This window comes from Thermobia domestica, chromosome 1 (genome assembly GCF_964235325.1).
Source record: "Thermobia domestica chromosome 1, izTheDome1.hap1.1, whole genome shotgun sequence".
NCBI lineage: Eukaryota > Metazoa > Arthropoda > Insecta > Zygentoma > Lepismatidae > Thermobia > Thermobia domestica.
This window is the reverse complement of record NC_137454.1, coordinates 202502527-202516322: the sequence shown is the minus strand read 5'-3', so window position 1 is coordinate 202516322 and position 13796 is coordinate 202502527. Positions and strand designations below refer to the sequence as shown.

Genomic DNA, 13796 nt, shown 5'->3' with positions numbered 1-13796 from the left:
ATCATTGATCATGTCGGCGACCGCGAAAACCATGGATTCGACACTAATATTGGTCATTTTCGATCATATATATATATATATATATATATATATATATATATATATATACAGGGTGGTTCAGTAATGTTGGACAGCCCTGAATAAATTGGAAACCAGAAGAGATATTAGCAAGAGTGTGGTGGATCCAGATACTTCTGGAAGGGGGACGTCTTTTGAGGTACGACACAATGTTACCAGGTCAACAGTGTTGCCAGCTCAGTACAAAGTTGTATTTTTTTAAATGGAACATATAGAAGTTTATGCCATCAAAAGAATTAGTACAGAATGTGAATACCAACAAGCGAAAGCGCATCTGTCAGTGTTGCCAAATAAGGAAGTTATAAAGCTTCAAAGATCAAGAAATTAAAGTGTCCGTAGAGCAAAACTAGCAAAAAGGCAAGAAAAATAATACTACGGAATGAAAAGGAGTAACAGAAAGAGTAAACCAAAGAACGTACAGCATCCAGTGAGTAACAGGGTTGCCACAGCAAAGGGGGAAAAAATTGAAAATTTTGCAGTTGCTATAGGAGGAAAAGTGCCCATATGACATAATGCTGGAAACACCATAGAAAGTCTATGTAAGAGTCAGGAATCCTAATAGCGTTTGTTCGAAAGCGATATCTCTAACCGTTTTCGAGATACACCAAAGGTGTGCGGGGTTTGCAACACTGCATAATTGATTTGACGATTAGACCCGTGTAGTTCTTACATTTTGTTGGGCGTATCATTTTCATTACTCGTTCCTGTAGTTTGGAGGGCGAGGGAATTATTATGCAGTGTTGCAAACTCCGCACACCTTTGGTGTATCTCGGAAACGGTTAGAGATATTGCTTTCGAACAAACGCTATTAGGATTCCTGAATCTTACATAGACTTTCTATAGTGTTTCCAGCATTATGTCATATGGGCACTTTTCCTCCTATAGCAACTGCAAAATTTTCAATTTTTTCCCCCTTTGCTGTGGCAACCCTGTTACTCACTGGATGCTGTGCGTTCTTTGGTTTACTCTTTCGGTTACTTCTTTTCATTCCGTAGTATTATTTTTCTTCCCTTTTTGCTAGTTTTGCTCTACGGACACTTTAATTTCTTGATCTTTGAAGCTTTATAACTTCCTTATTTGGCAACACTGACAGGTGCGGTTTCGCTTGTTGGTATTCACATTCTGTACTAATTCTTTTGATGGCATAAACTTCTATATGTTCCATTTAAAAAAATACAACTTTGTACTGAGCTGGCAACACTGTTGACCTGGTAACATTGTATGGTACCTCAAAAGACGTCCCCCTTCCACAAGTATCTGAATCCACCAAATTATTGCTAATATCTCTTCTGGTTTCCAATTTATTCAGGGCTGTCCAACATTACTGAACCACCCTGTATATATATATATATACCCTCTTCCATGTTGGGGGCCATGGCATCGAAAGTGTTACCGTTCATCTCAGCGACCCCAGTAAATGTGCATGCAGCACTAATATGGGTCATTTTCGATCATTTTTAAATATCTCTTCCTCCCCTCCCCCAAGTTGCGGAGTTGAATTTGAGTTTAAACGGGATCGAAAGTATCATTGTTCATCCAAGCGACCCAGAAAACTACAAATTCGACACTGATAGTGGCCATTTATATATATATATATATATATATATATATATATATATATATATATATATATATATATATATATATCCCCTTCCCCCGAGTGGCGGGGCTGATTTTGGATTTAAAACGGATCGGAAATGTCACTGTTCATCTGAATGATCTCGAAAACTATGGATTAGACACTAATATTGGTCATTCTCGATTATTATTATTATTATTATTATTATACTATATATAGCTCCCCTCCCCATCCTCCTTGCTGCGGCACACTGCATCAGAATTGTCACTGTTAATCTCAGTTACTCCTAAAACTATGTATTCGACACTCATATAAGTCATTTTCGATCATTTTTAAATGTTTATCTCCCTTCCCTACGTTGTACTCCCCCTTCCCAATTATCAGGGCTGAATTTGGATTGAAACAGCAGCAGAAGTGTCACTGTTCCTTTTATCGATCCCAAAAACTATGGATTCAACACTAATATCGGTCATTTTTGATCACTTTTAAATTTCCGTCCCCTCCGGTATATATAGCTCCCTCTTCTCCGTGCTGCGGCACACGGCATCAGAATTGTCACTGTTAATCTCAGCTACTCCTAAAACTATCGCTTCGACACTAATATTTGGTCTAGGAATTAATTCGTGCGGTTGGTACGCACACATGGAAGCTGTAGTACAAACACAAAATACATAAATACCTTAAGAAAAATATTGTCCATCGCTAGCCACCACTTTCGCCCATCTGTCAGGCAATGTACGGATTCCGTGGCGAAAGAAGTCCTCATCCTTGGAAGCGATCCAGTCAGAGACCCATGTTTCGATATCTTCTGAAGAAGTAAACCGCTGTCCAATGAAATCGTTGTTCATGCAATCGAACAAGTAGTAGTCCGAAGGAGCAACGTCTGGTGAATACGGCGGGTGGGGTAAAACTTCCCATCCGACATTTTCTAAATAGGTTTGACCGGTTTTGCGACATGTGGGCGAGCGTTATCATGTTGAACAATAAGTTTATCATGTCTGTTCTCCCATTCTGGTCGTGTTCTGGCCAGAGCTTGCTTCAAACGCATTAATTGTCGTCGATAACGTTCTCCATTCATAGTTTCACCCGGTTGCAGCAGCTCATAGTACACCACACCTTTCATATCCCACCATATGCACAGCATAACCTTTGCACAGTGAATATCTCGTTTTGGTTGTGATGGACCTGGTTCACCTGGTTTCACTCAGGCCTTTTTTCGTTTAGGGTTCTCGTAATGGATCCACTTCTCATCACCCGTAATAATTCGATGCAGAAACCCCTTTCTGCTCTGTCGTTGAAGCAGCAATTCGCAAATGGTTTTTCGTCTTTCAACGTCTCTGTCTTTCAATTCATGTGGAACCCAATGTGACATCTTTTGAATCATTCCCATGGCTTTCAAGCGTTTGGAGACTGTTGTTTGATCAACGCCTAATGCTGCTGCAAGTTGTTCCTGCGTTTGACACGAATCCTGCTCGAGCAATGCTGTCAATTCTTCGTCTTGAAATTTTTTTGGCTGTCCAGCTCGCTCTTGGTCTGCCAAGCCGAAATCACCACTTCTAAACCGTGCAAACCACTTCTGACACGTTCGCTCAGCTAGAGCATGGTTACCATACACTTCCACCAAAATACGATGACTTTCAGTCGCACTTTTCTGCATGTTAAAGTAATGCAGCAGGACACCCCGCAAAAACACTTTATCAGGCACAAATTGCGCCATGTTCACTTAACTACAAACTGGTGTTGTTGACGCTTTAATCCACTGCCCTATACTACGAACGACACGCGATGACAGGGGTTTGCAACACATGTGTGGATACACGGAACTGTGGGACGCTCCGTTCGTTGCGCCATCTCTTGTCCAACCGCACGAATTAATTCCTATACCAAATATTAGTCATTTTCGATCATTTTTAAATATTTATTCCCCTCCCCTACGTTGTACCCTCCCTCTCCCAAGTAGCTATCATTTCTTATACCTCCAACTTACAGTTAATATTGTTTCTGATCGTACGTACAGTATGAAGTTCATACATTTTTGAGATCGACAACAGCAGATATAATTTCGTGGCGTGTATTGACGAGAATAGTGATTGTAAGCGTAGAAAAACAAATGGAGTGAAGCGGAGGGAGGGGAAGGTTCGTCGTTATTGAATAATATTGTACTGTTATACGATGCATACACTGAATAATACTATTGCTATACATATACTACATAATATTGTATAAAAAAATAACACTCTACGGTAGATCTTTGTATTATTTTGAGCTATTAATGACCATTACTCGTATACTTGATTGTCGACTTTTTAATTATTAATTTCCCTACTAATCCCAAGTGGCTGCTAAGAAACCAAAATAGTAGAGATTATTCATAAGTCTCAAAAAATGTACTTCGTATTGCATTATAATGGAGTGATCTTTATTAAATTTACCGTAAATACTTTTTTAACAGTTAGGTAGTACTTGTGTGAGAAAAAAGTATGTAGCTGTGTATGTATTGGCTCAATTAGTAATCTAGGAGATAGGCTTTGTTTATTTTATTATTTTATCTTTTTTGGTTCTTGCAGGAAATACTGTCACGTCTATTTGTAAGGAATGGCGGTACGTTAAACACAAGTAGAAAAGTAAAGTTCATAGGTCTTGTTTGTCAATTAGTGGCATGAGTACTTTGTAAATGAGAATATTTTGCTTAACATATTTATTAATAATACAGAATAAGAACATAAAATACTGAATAATGTGTAATGAATAACATTCTACGCTAGATCTTTCTTTTGTTTTAGGCTATTACTCGTATACTCGATTGTTGATTTTGTAATTAGTTTCCTTCTTTATGTTGAGAGCATGAATTTACCTATTTTTATCAAATTTGTATTGTAATTTACTTACCTGAAAAAGTAGGTGATGTAATAGTCACAGAAGCGATGCAGCCGTAGGCCAGACATTTGATGAGCAACAGAACGACAAAAGGCATCTCGAATCATAAGTCAAATGCGTATATAACTTTCTTTTTCAGCCTATTCCCACCAAACTGTGTTTTACGTCAGACTTACGCATATTGATCTGTGTTTTAATTCATTGATTGGAGACCAGGAAAGGAGCGATGAACGAATTAATCTGATTTTTGGATTACTTTATTGGCATTGTTTTCAGACATGAGAAGATATTGTAGATTCGGTGGAATAGCGTATGCCTGGTTTTTGCATTGACCTGCTTCCAATGTTCGTAAAATGCCTTTCACAAAATGCCATTCATCAAGAGTAAAAAAGTAATAGAAATAAGTGATATTATAGGTTGCGAGGGATATAATTAACTGATTTATGGTTTACGAGACGCATCATCTCAATAAATGATAATATTTTTGTAACTTCCCAAGAAAATAATGCTATTGTTTTCTCTTTTTTCTTTTCCTTTTTGATTATTATTAAAAGAGTATCCTCCATGTTGCGTACGAGAACCCAGAAATAAGACGTGAATGGACTAAAATTTTTCATATTGTTCATTTGAAGAAGTTGGAGCGAAGTTACTCCTTTATTCTTGACGGAATTGAACCTCAAACAATAGACTTATTTCCTAAGATTGAAAGAGGACATATGATGCAAATCGGAAAAATATTTAATTTAATTAATATCGAAAAAAACTCACAGAAGTTATCATTGGAACAAACAGAAAGACAGACGGAGAGGCATATAAATGGCGATTGAATCGAATGGTAAAAGCTTGCTTATACTCGCTTTAATTTTAGCAAGTAGGCTTTACTTTAACTTTATTTACTTTTTATAGGAATATAAACTTCATCCTTATTTAAACAGTCTGCTGACGTACCTTCGTCTTGTGTATCAGAACAGTATTACAGGGGTTACAAATACTTACTACTCTTAACCGAATCTGTTATTGAATACGAGCTCACATTATACTTATACCTAGACGTACAAGGGCTCGGGGAAAAATGCTTTTTTCATGGGAGATTTCGGGCTTTTTTCAACATTTCAACTTTAATAAAGAAATAACAGTACATTCTGCCTTTATTTTTTCTTATAACACGAAAAAGGATTTTTTAAAAGCAGTATTCTGAAGATAAAAAATATGAAAATTCAATAATCAAGGAATTGATCTCTTGATAGGAAAGAGAAAGGCAATTAGGTGGACGAAGTGGGCTTTCAAGTTGGAATGAATTGTTTGTAGAGCTATTAAGAGTAATGATCTACGACATAAACGTTTTAGTGAAAATTGAATAGTGTTAGAAATAACTGCTGTGAAAATGTAGTAATTAGACCTAGTGGAATAAAGTTATCGTTTAGAATTTATGTATAAACTAAAGCTTCAGTTCAAACTAGTTTCTTTTTGGAGCTAAAGATACCTTTTATGTAATAGGTTTCGCAGACCAGGAATATCTATCTATATACATAGCATTAATTGAGTTGTTAAAATTCGAGCTGGAGAAAATTGAAAACACTATAGCCAAGTTTCCTATTTCAAATACATTGACACGATGTAAAGAAAGAAGGAATACAATAAATTCAGTAAATAATGAACTTTTACTAACTACCGTTAAACTAGTATCATACCCAAATGGCTATTTATGGCTTTAATTTTGTAAATTGAACTTATATTAGATTCCAGTAGAATATCTGAAGCTCAAAATAAAGTGTTTCTCGAACGGAGAACGAAATGGAAGCGAAATTCTATACCAAACCAAATATGGCTTTGTATCTGTTTCTTGGTTTATGATACATTTTTCGTGTCTGCCAGTTTAAATTTAGGCAACCCGTACAATACACATGTTAAAACGTATGACTTTAAGGAATTTGATAAGGTTGTTAGGCAACCAACATGTCACTGTGCTGTGTTGGGTTTCATAACTTATACTTACTCGCTACCAATGAAATGCCATTTCGAAAACTATTAAAGATAGCGAGGCCTAGACTGAACATACAATTCATAAGTAGTGAATATTGTAAAGACACTTTTTAAATTGTAGAATCCACTACAAGAAAACAGATGTAATACTTCAATAAGAAAATCATAACAAGTAAAGCAAAAAAAAAAAAAAAAAAAGTAAAACAAAAAAAAACATAATGTGCAGTTTTTTTTTTCAAAACAAGTCCATTTTTATATAACAAAAAAAAACTTCATCCAAACAAGCCGGCTGTTTATCTATTTCTACATATACCATCTATACACCATCTTCTCACTTGTTCCGTTCTGTATACGTTTAAACTCTCATTCGTTTAGATGCACCACCTGCCGCTTTATAGCAATACTTAATGGTATATATTTGAACCTCTCTGCCATTCGAAATTTTCATTCCCTTTTGTGTCCCAAGTACATTTAATTAATTTTTTTCTTACAAAAATATTATACCGTTATAGCTTTTCTGCCATATGTGATTATTGGCAACACCAGTTTTTGCTGTTCATTTAAAAAATTATATTTTGAAAAAATTAGGAACCTTATAGGTAAATGTAATATTATGTAAGAACAATTAACAAATCTTATAAGCAATAAAACAGCTAAATAAATTATTAACAAAATAAGTTTGAGGATTAAGTTTTTCTTACCAAATTTATATAATACTTTATACGCATAAATTATCAATAATATTTTCTTGTGAAAACGCTTAAATAAAAATCTTTATGAATATTGTAGGCTGGTGAATAGCGGTACGTACTATGGCTTGTCTTTGAACACCTCGAATTTGGGAGGCAATGACTACTTGAACTTTGTGATATCAGGTGCTGTGGAAGTTCCAGCCTACACATTTTTGTTGCTGACATTAAATCGTTGGGGCAGAAAGTTCACATTATGTGGCAGTATGCTTGTTGGAGGGTCCGCACTCCTACTTACAATATTTGTGCCTGAAGGTATATAGAACTTTTCTTCTGACTTAGAATATAATCATAGAATGCTGAATCTAGAATTGTCAGGATAGAATTTTCCTGATACCATGAAAACATAAAAATAACATTGAGCATTGTTTATTAATTCGCTAAGTAATTTGCAACAACTTAAAATACTGTTTACGTTAATGGGAATGACATGTATAATTTATTTGCTATAGTATATCATATTTTAAACAGATATTACATACTTCTGACTAAAATAAACTGTGCTTCTATTTTGACAATTTCATTTTTTTTTATCTTGTCTCAAATATTGATATTCATAAAGGCATAGTTAATTTCTAATAGGACATATGCTCAGTTTCTATGTATGACCTCATGAAACATGCGACCGTATTGATTGATATATTTCGTTTTTCCAATATTTAAGATATGGTGTGGTTGTTAGTCACTCTGGCCATGATTGGTAAATTGGCAATCACTTCATCCTATGGCGTCATTTATGTGTTCTCAGCAGAGCAGTTTCCCACAGTGATCCGAAATGTTGGAATTGGCACTAGTTCTATGTGTGCACGAATAGGAGGCATCTTAGCCCCCTATGTGAATTTGTTGGTAAGTTAATTATTATTTAAGTATGTTGTAGTGAATATTATATTAGTATTTTAGGATATGTTTCTTTTTTTAACAGATATTCTTTGTGCCTACCTGTGTAATCGAACCCTGCTTGTATCGAAAATCTGTGAGTTTAACGTTCCACAATTTTGCCCTTTAGGCTAAGGGAGACGATGTTAAAGCAAATGAATAATGATGGAAGAATTAGTGGTATGATAAAGTAGGAGGAAACGGGAGTACATTGAACTCACCAGTTGTTGTGTAAAACAGCAATCCTTGACGAACATAAATTGTTGTCTATCTCAGTGAGAACATCAAACAACTTGTCAGAAATGACAATATTGAAACTACGTAGACGAAAGTGGAAAACTTAACAGAACAGAAAAAAAATATATATATATTAGTTTTATTAAGTATAATATGTATTGCTGGCTCACGATTACCAATTAAGTTTAAAAAGAAAACTACAACAGCCACTGCATTTGCCTAACTTGTAACCAGAAAGTTTTCAGGATTTCATTTGCTCATTGCATCTAAATAAGTCATTATTTCCTCGAATATAAAACAAATACTATTTATTAATAGTAAAATAGTTCTGTACAGACGTTTCTCATTGCCCAGAAACACGAGTTCAAGTATTGTAGGCTTAGTCGACTAACTCCTGAGCAATGAGGATAATCTCAACAATACTGTATAAATATTAGAAAACTACATATAGAGAATTATGATATAAAGAAGATACCGAAAATAAATTCTAAAAAGTTAGCGATAACTTATAATTGTACTATTTCTTGATTCCTGCAATATATAATACGTTAAAGAGAAAAATTGAGCAGATGAATAATAATAGGCTAGAAACCTAAAAATTATTATTATTATTATTATTATTATTATTATTATTATTATTATTATTATTATTATTATTATTATTATTATTATTGTCTACGATTATGCACCGAGGCTAAGGGAGACGGTAATGATGAGGTAGAAGATAATAGTGGAATGACGAAAGTGGGATGAAACAGGTGAACCCCGAAAAAACATGCACACGGCATTTGTGCACCACAAAGCCCACTTGGCAGGAGCTGCGATCGAACCAGGGACTCCACATGCCTGAGGTGAGCGCTCTATCACTGAACCACCACGGCCCAAATAATAATAATAATAATATATTCCAAAGTACTACTAAATCTATAATATACATATACCTTTAACAATAATCTGCACTTACCTTGGCATATTTGTTGAGACGATGAACTTTTGTAACAGTGTAAGACTTCATGTCGAATCAGAACTAGACAGACATCCTATTAATTATATCCTTTATGATTATCATTTTGTTGCTTCTGTTCCTATCTTCTTTGGGGATATATTTGTAAAGATCATTAAAAAAATCGTACTGGGTCTCATTTCTGAAGAAGTTAACAGAAAGCAATGAAGCAATAATGGGACAGAAGAAGCGCCAGCGCAGCATCTCAAAGAAGAAAGTATAAAAGCTCAAAGAGAGTAACTGGTTAGTGCTTTTCTTTTTCTTTTGGTGAAGAAGTTTCCTTTAATTACCGTTCAGACTTCGTGTGGTTGGAATGCCACTGTAAGTCGGAGATCCGTGTCATATATAGCCTTGGCGTCTAAAAGGGCTTTTACACTCCAAACAAACAAACAGATGTTAAGTGAACATTTTGGCTAATGTGCCTTTATAGAATAAAAGTTACTTATTGTACTTTTTCTATATGGTTGTATAATCCACTTTTTTTCTGACAGACTCTATATTGGAAGCCTTTGCCTCTCATAATATTTGGGGCTCTTGCGTTTGTGGCTGGACTTCTAGCTCTCCTTTTACCTGAAACTTTGAAGCACAAACTACCTGAAACTATCGAAGATGGAGAGCGCTTCGGAAAGTAAGTAATTTGTTTTTGTCTTAACTGGGATTTCTCAAAGTTTCTTCTTGTGTAGGACTCGTGTTGGCTTTTAATTCATGTGATTCGTGTTAAGTTTTGAGCTAAGCTTTGGAGCTGAATACAGACTTATATTCCACACTAGTGACGAGAATACTTTTGAGACTTAATCAACGTATTATGAAAAAACAATAAAATATTCAATGGGAACGTGTCATTTGACGCCTATTGGTACATAAAATCTCATTTGACCCATTTTTTGGTCTGTGCGTGTATCGATCGGGATAGCGATGTCAAAAGCTTATCCATATCTTATTCAAGAAACAGTAGATTCTATCCAAGTTACTCGAGCTTCCTAAAAGTAATCCTAAGAAGTAGAGATACTGTAGATATATATATATATATCAGGCTTAGAAATAAATCACGCGTTTTTGTAAAAGCAGGTTCCACTGGGCACTCATATAGAACACAGACTGCTTCAAACCAAAACTTGAAGCTTCTATATGGATATGATATCTTTTGTTTGTGTGCATGCGTGTATGTTGATTCTCAGTTTTGATCTGGATGAAACCAAGAAATATATCATTGATGCCTTAGTGCAATACTACGTACATTTAATAATCAATAAAATTTAAAATAAAGTGGGTTTTAAGCTTTGGTCAGTGTCTCTTTTGTTAAAATAAAATTTAGTGCATAGATAATCCGGTGCCCTAGAAAACCCGATTTAACACCGCAGGAACCTAGCCAGAGGCTTTCCGATTAAAACTATGCACTCCACACACATTGTTTTTACTCAAGTAACGTTCGCTGGTCGTAGATAGCTTGTCTGCGTTAATGTAATATTCTTGTATGACTCTCTTTTTGTTCCAACTATTTTTCTTTCTTATGACTTTATTGTAATCTGCATATCAACTAAAAGAAAAAATGAATACTAAAAGAAAAGAAAGAATGGTGCTAAAATTCCCTTCTTGTTCGAAAATATTTGAAAGAATAACGATAGCTAGTAGTGATATAGTTCCATGTGAAGATATTTTGGTTGTGATTAGTTAATTGAGAATCGGATTTAACGTCCCATTTCAGCTTGGAGGCTATATGAAACTTCTGCTTAAAATGTCATCTGAATCATTACTCGGGTTTCTTCAGAGCCCTCCATCAGATTCGAACCAATGATTCCCGTTAAAAGCGTGACCACGAAGGTGCACTCTTGTTGTTGTATACTAGAACATTAAAATTACCGTACAAATTTTAAAACAACCAATACTTTGTATCTAAATTGTTCTCACTGTAGAATCAACCGCATTCAGAATTTTAACTTTATACATTTTATGCTTGTGCCCACAAGGAATGCACCTGAAGTGTATCCTCTCACATTTTACTAACTTACTTTAATGAAGAAAAAAAATTTTTCAAAAAATAAATTATTGTCCGAACTAATGTGACAGTCGTCTGTTAGTGAGTAAGGGTGGATCATTTATCTTGAAACAACAATAGATAAAATACACTGAATTTTCCACGATGCAAATGTCGGCGGGGAGACATTGTTTGACATGTTTTGCAATACCACTAGATTAGCAATGTTGCGAACCCACATAAAGTTATATTGTTTCAAATGGCACTACGTCTCTTAATGTTACATTTGTTATTCAGTGTTACAGACTAAGAACACTACAATATCAAAAATATCCAAACTTTGAATACCTCTACGACACTAATAACTCAAGCGAGATGAACGGGATAATGCACATCCGAAGTACTTTAATGTCGAATACTATGTTCAAGATACGAAGGATTTCCGATAAGTGGAAACAAAGTTACAAGAGATTGAAAATTTGACTTTTTCGAAGAATTGTTTAGATAAGTATCACAGTCAATCGCGTAAATGATTTTCAATAGATATAAAGATTGTAACGCCATTTACAGAGATTCAATATCTCAAACTGTTTTAGATGTATAATAAACATCAGAAAAGTTTGTAACATTGCTTAAAATTCTGTAGTTGCGAGAACTTATAATTACAACTATAAAAACTGTTGCTGTATTATTATAAAAGCAAAGAGAATCAACATATTGCAACAAATTTTAAAATTTCCCACAAATACACGTCATTTTAAGCAATATAATTAGCAATCTTAATCTGTGATTTCATATCTTCCGGACAGTCTGAGATATCAGAGTACTGTAAACGGCAGTATAAGCTTTACGTATATTGATAATCATCTACGTGATTGAATGTGGTACTTGTATGAGCAGTTTTTCGAAAGAAAACTTAAAATAATAATAATTTTTCATAATACTCTTCCTATTTAAAATTTGTCATATCTTGATTTTTGACACTAAGGTGCTTTGGGTGTGCATTACTCTGTCCGTCTCAATTGCTCTATAGTGGTTCCGTGTAGCGTAGTATCTAAAGCTTTTGTCTTCGATGGAGCGGTGCCGGGTTCTATTCCTGATGGGGACACTCGATCGAAAAAGTGTTAAATCTTTTTCAGATTAGCCATCGTGAGTAAGTTTTTCCTGGCTTTTCCTCATTCCACCAGTCAAATGCCGGGATGGTATCTAACATAATGGTTCCAGCCACTTTCTGCCTTCTCCATTCCTTTCTTCCTGGGTTAGTGTGATCGCCGAGGGATGTCATCCCTCATACGTGACGGGCTAAGAGGGCTGTAGATGCCGAAAGCCCAGAAATCTAAATTGTATTCCTAATAATTGCTTTATTAGTTATAGAGACCTCCAAAATTTGGATGCTTTTGATACTGTAACGTCTTACTTTGTAACTGACTAACATATGAGGTGTTCGTGTATTTAGCATATCGATTTGAAATATGTAATAATCTAATGTAATGCCGTTTGAAAAAATACAAATTGTTCTTGTGTTAGCAACACTTTTAATCTAGTATTGTTGTAGTGTATATCAAACCATTTTTCCCTGTCAATATTTGTGCTTCGTACAAAATTTCAGCTCCTTTTGTGTATTAGTTTAAAAGTCACACAGGCTTTTAAAGATTACTGGTCCACCCTGTATATGATGTCTGTCCCAAAAGTATCGAGCCAGTGTTAATATATATAATGAGAATGGTTTGCGCAGCTACAATGTAATTTGGTAGCTAATGAAGGTAGACTGTAATGCGCATGCAGGGACAAGGACATCTTCATTGGCTATGTTGGGATTTAAAAGTCACTGAGTAAATACACGTAATAAGTGTATGACCGTCCCATTTGTAATGGCTCAGCGAGTAGAACAGCAGTTTTTCATTAAATTTAGTATTAAGGTGGAACTATTCGGATGATTCAGAAAACTTTCGGTAACGATGCAATGAGTGCAGTACGAATGAAACACGATGCAAGCAATTCAGAGATGGCCGAGAATCTATTGCAAGTGTTCCCGTTCTGGAAGACAAGCAGAACACTGACAAATGTTGAACGTACGGAAATGCAGTCAACAAAGATCGGTGACTTACAGTCCGAGAACTAAAAAATAAGCTGAAGATTCCAAACATTACTGTGTCTGAAATTTTGATGGAAAACCTTGGCATGAAACTTATCGCGGCAAAATTTGTTCGGCAGCTACTGTTACAAGAGAAGAAGGAAAATCTAGCTGCAGTTGCTAATGACTTGCTTTACACTGTTATCAATGAATCAGATTTCTTTAAAAAGGTAATAACCAGAGACGAAATATGAGGTTATGATCCGGGAACGAATTCTGAGTTGTTGTAATGGTAGTCTCTTGGTTCACCAAGTTCAAATAAAGTGCGGAAAAAACGCAGCTTGCTTAAGTTCATTTTAACTATG

At 35.1% G+C, this 13796-nt stretch overlaps 1 protein-coding gene across 4 annotated transcripts in view; it reads left to right on the top strand.

The window, feature by feature from the left end:
• The window catches only part of Orct (Organic cation transporter), an 86767-nt gene that overhangs the window by 50847 nt on the left and 22124 nt on the right, over positions 1-13796 (top strand). For all 4 annotated transcript variants that reach the window (XM_081768523.1, XM_081768539.1, XM_081768514.1 and 1 more), the window contains exons 8-10: positions 7307-7521; positions 7931-8112; positions 9874-10010. In XM_081768523.1, coding sequence (XP_081624649.1) covers positions 7307-7521; positions 7931-8112; positions 9874-10010 — 534 coding nt within the window. The remainder of the gene's footprint in view (positions 1-7306; positions 7522-7930; positions 8113-9873; positions 10011-13796) is intronic.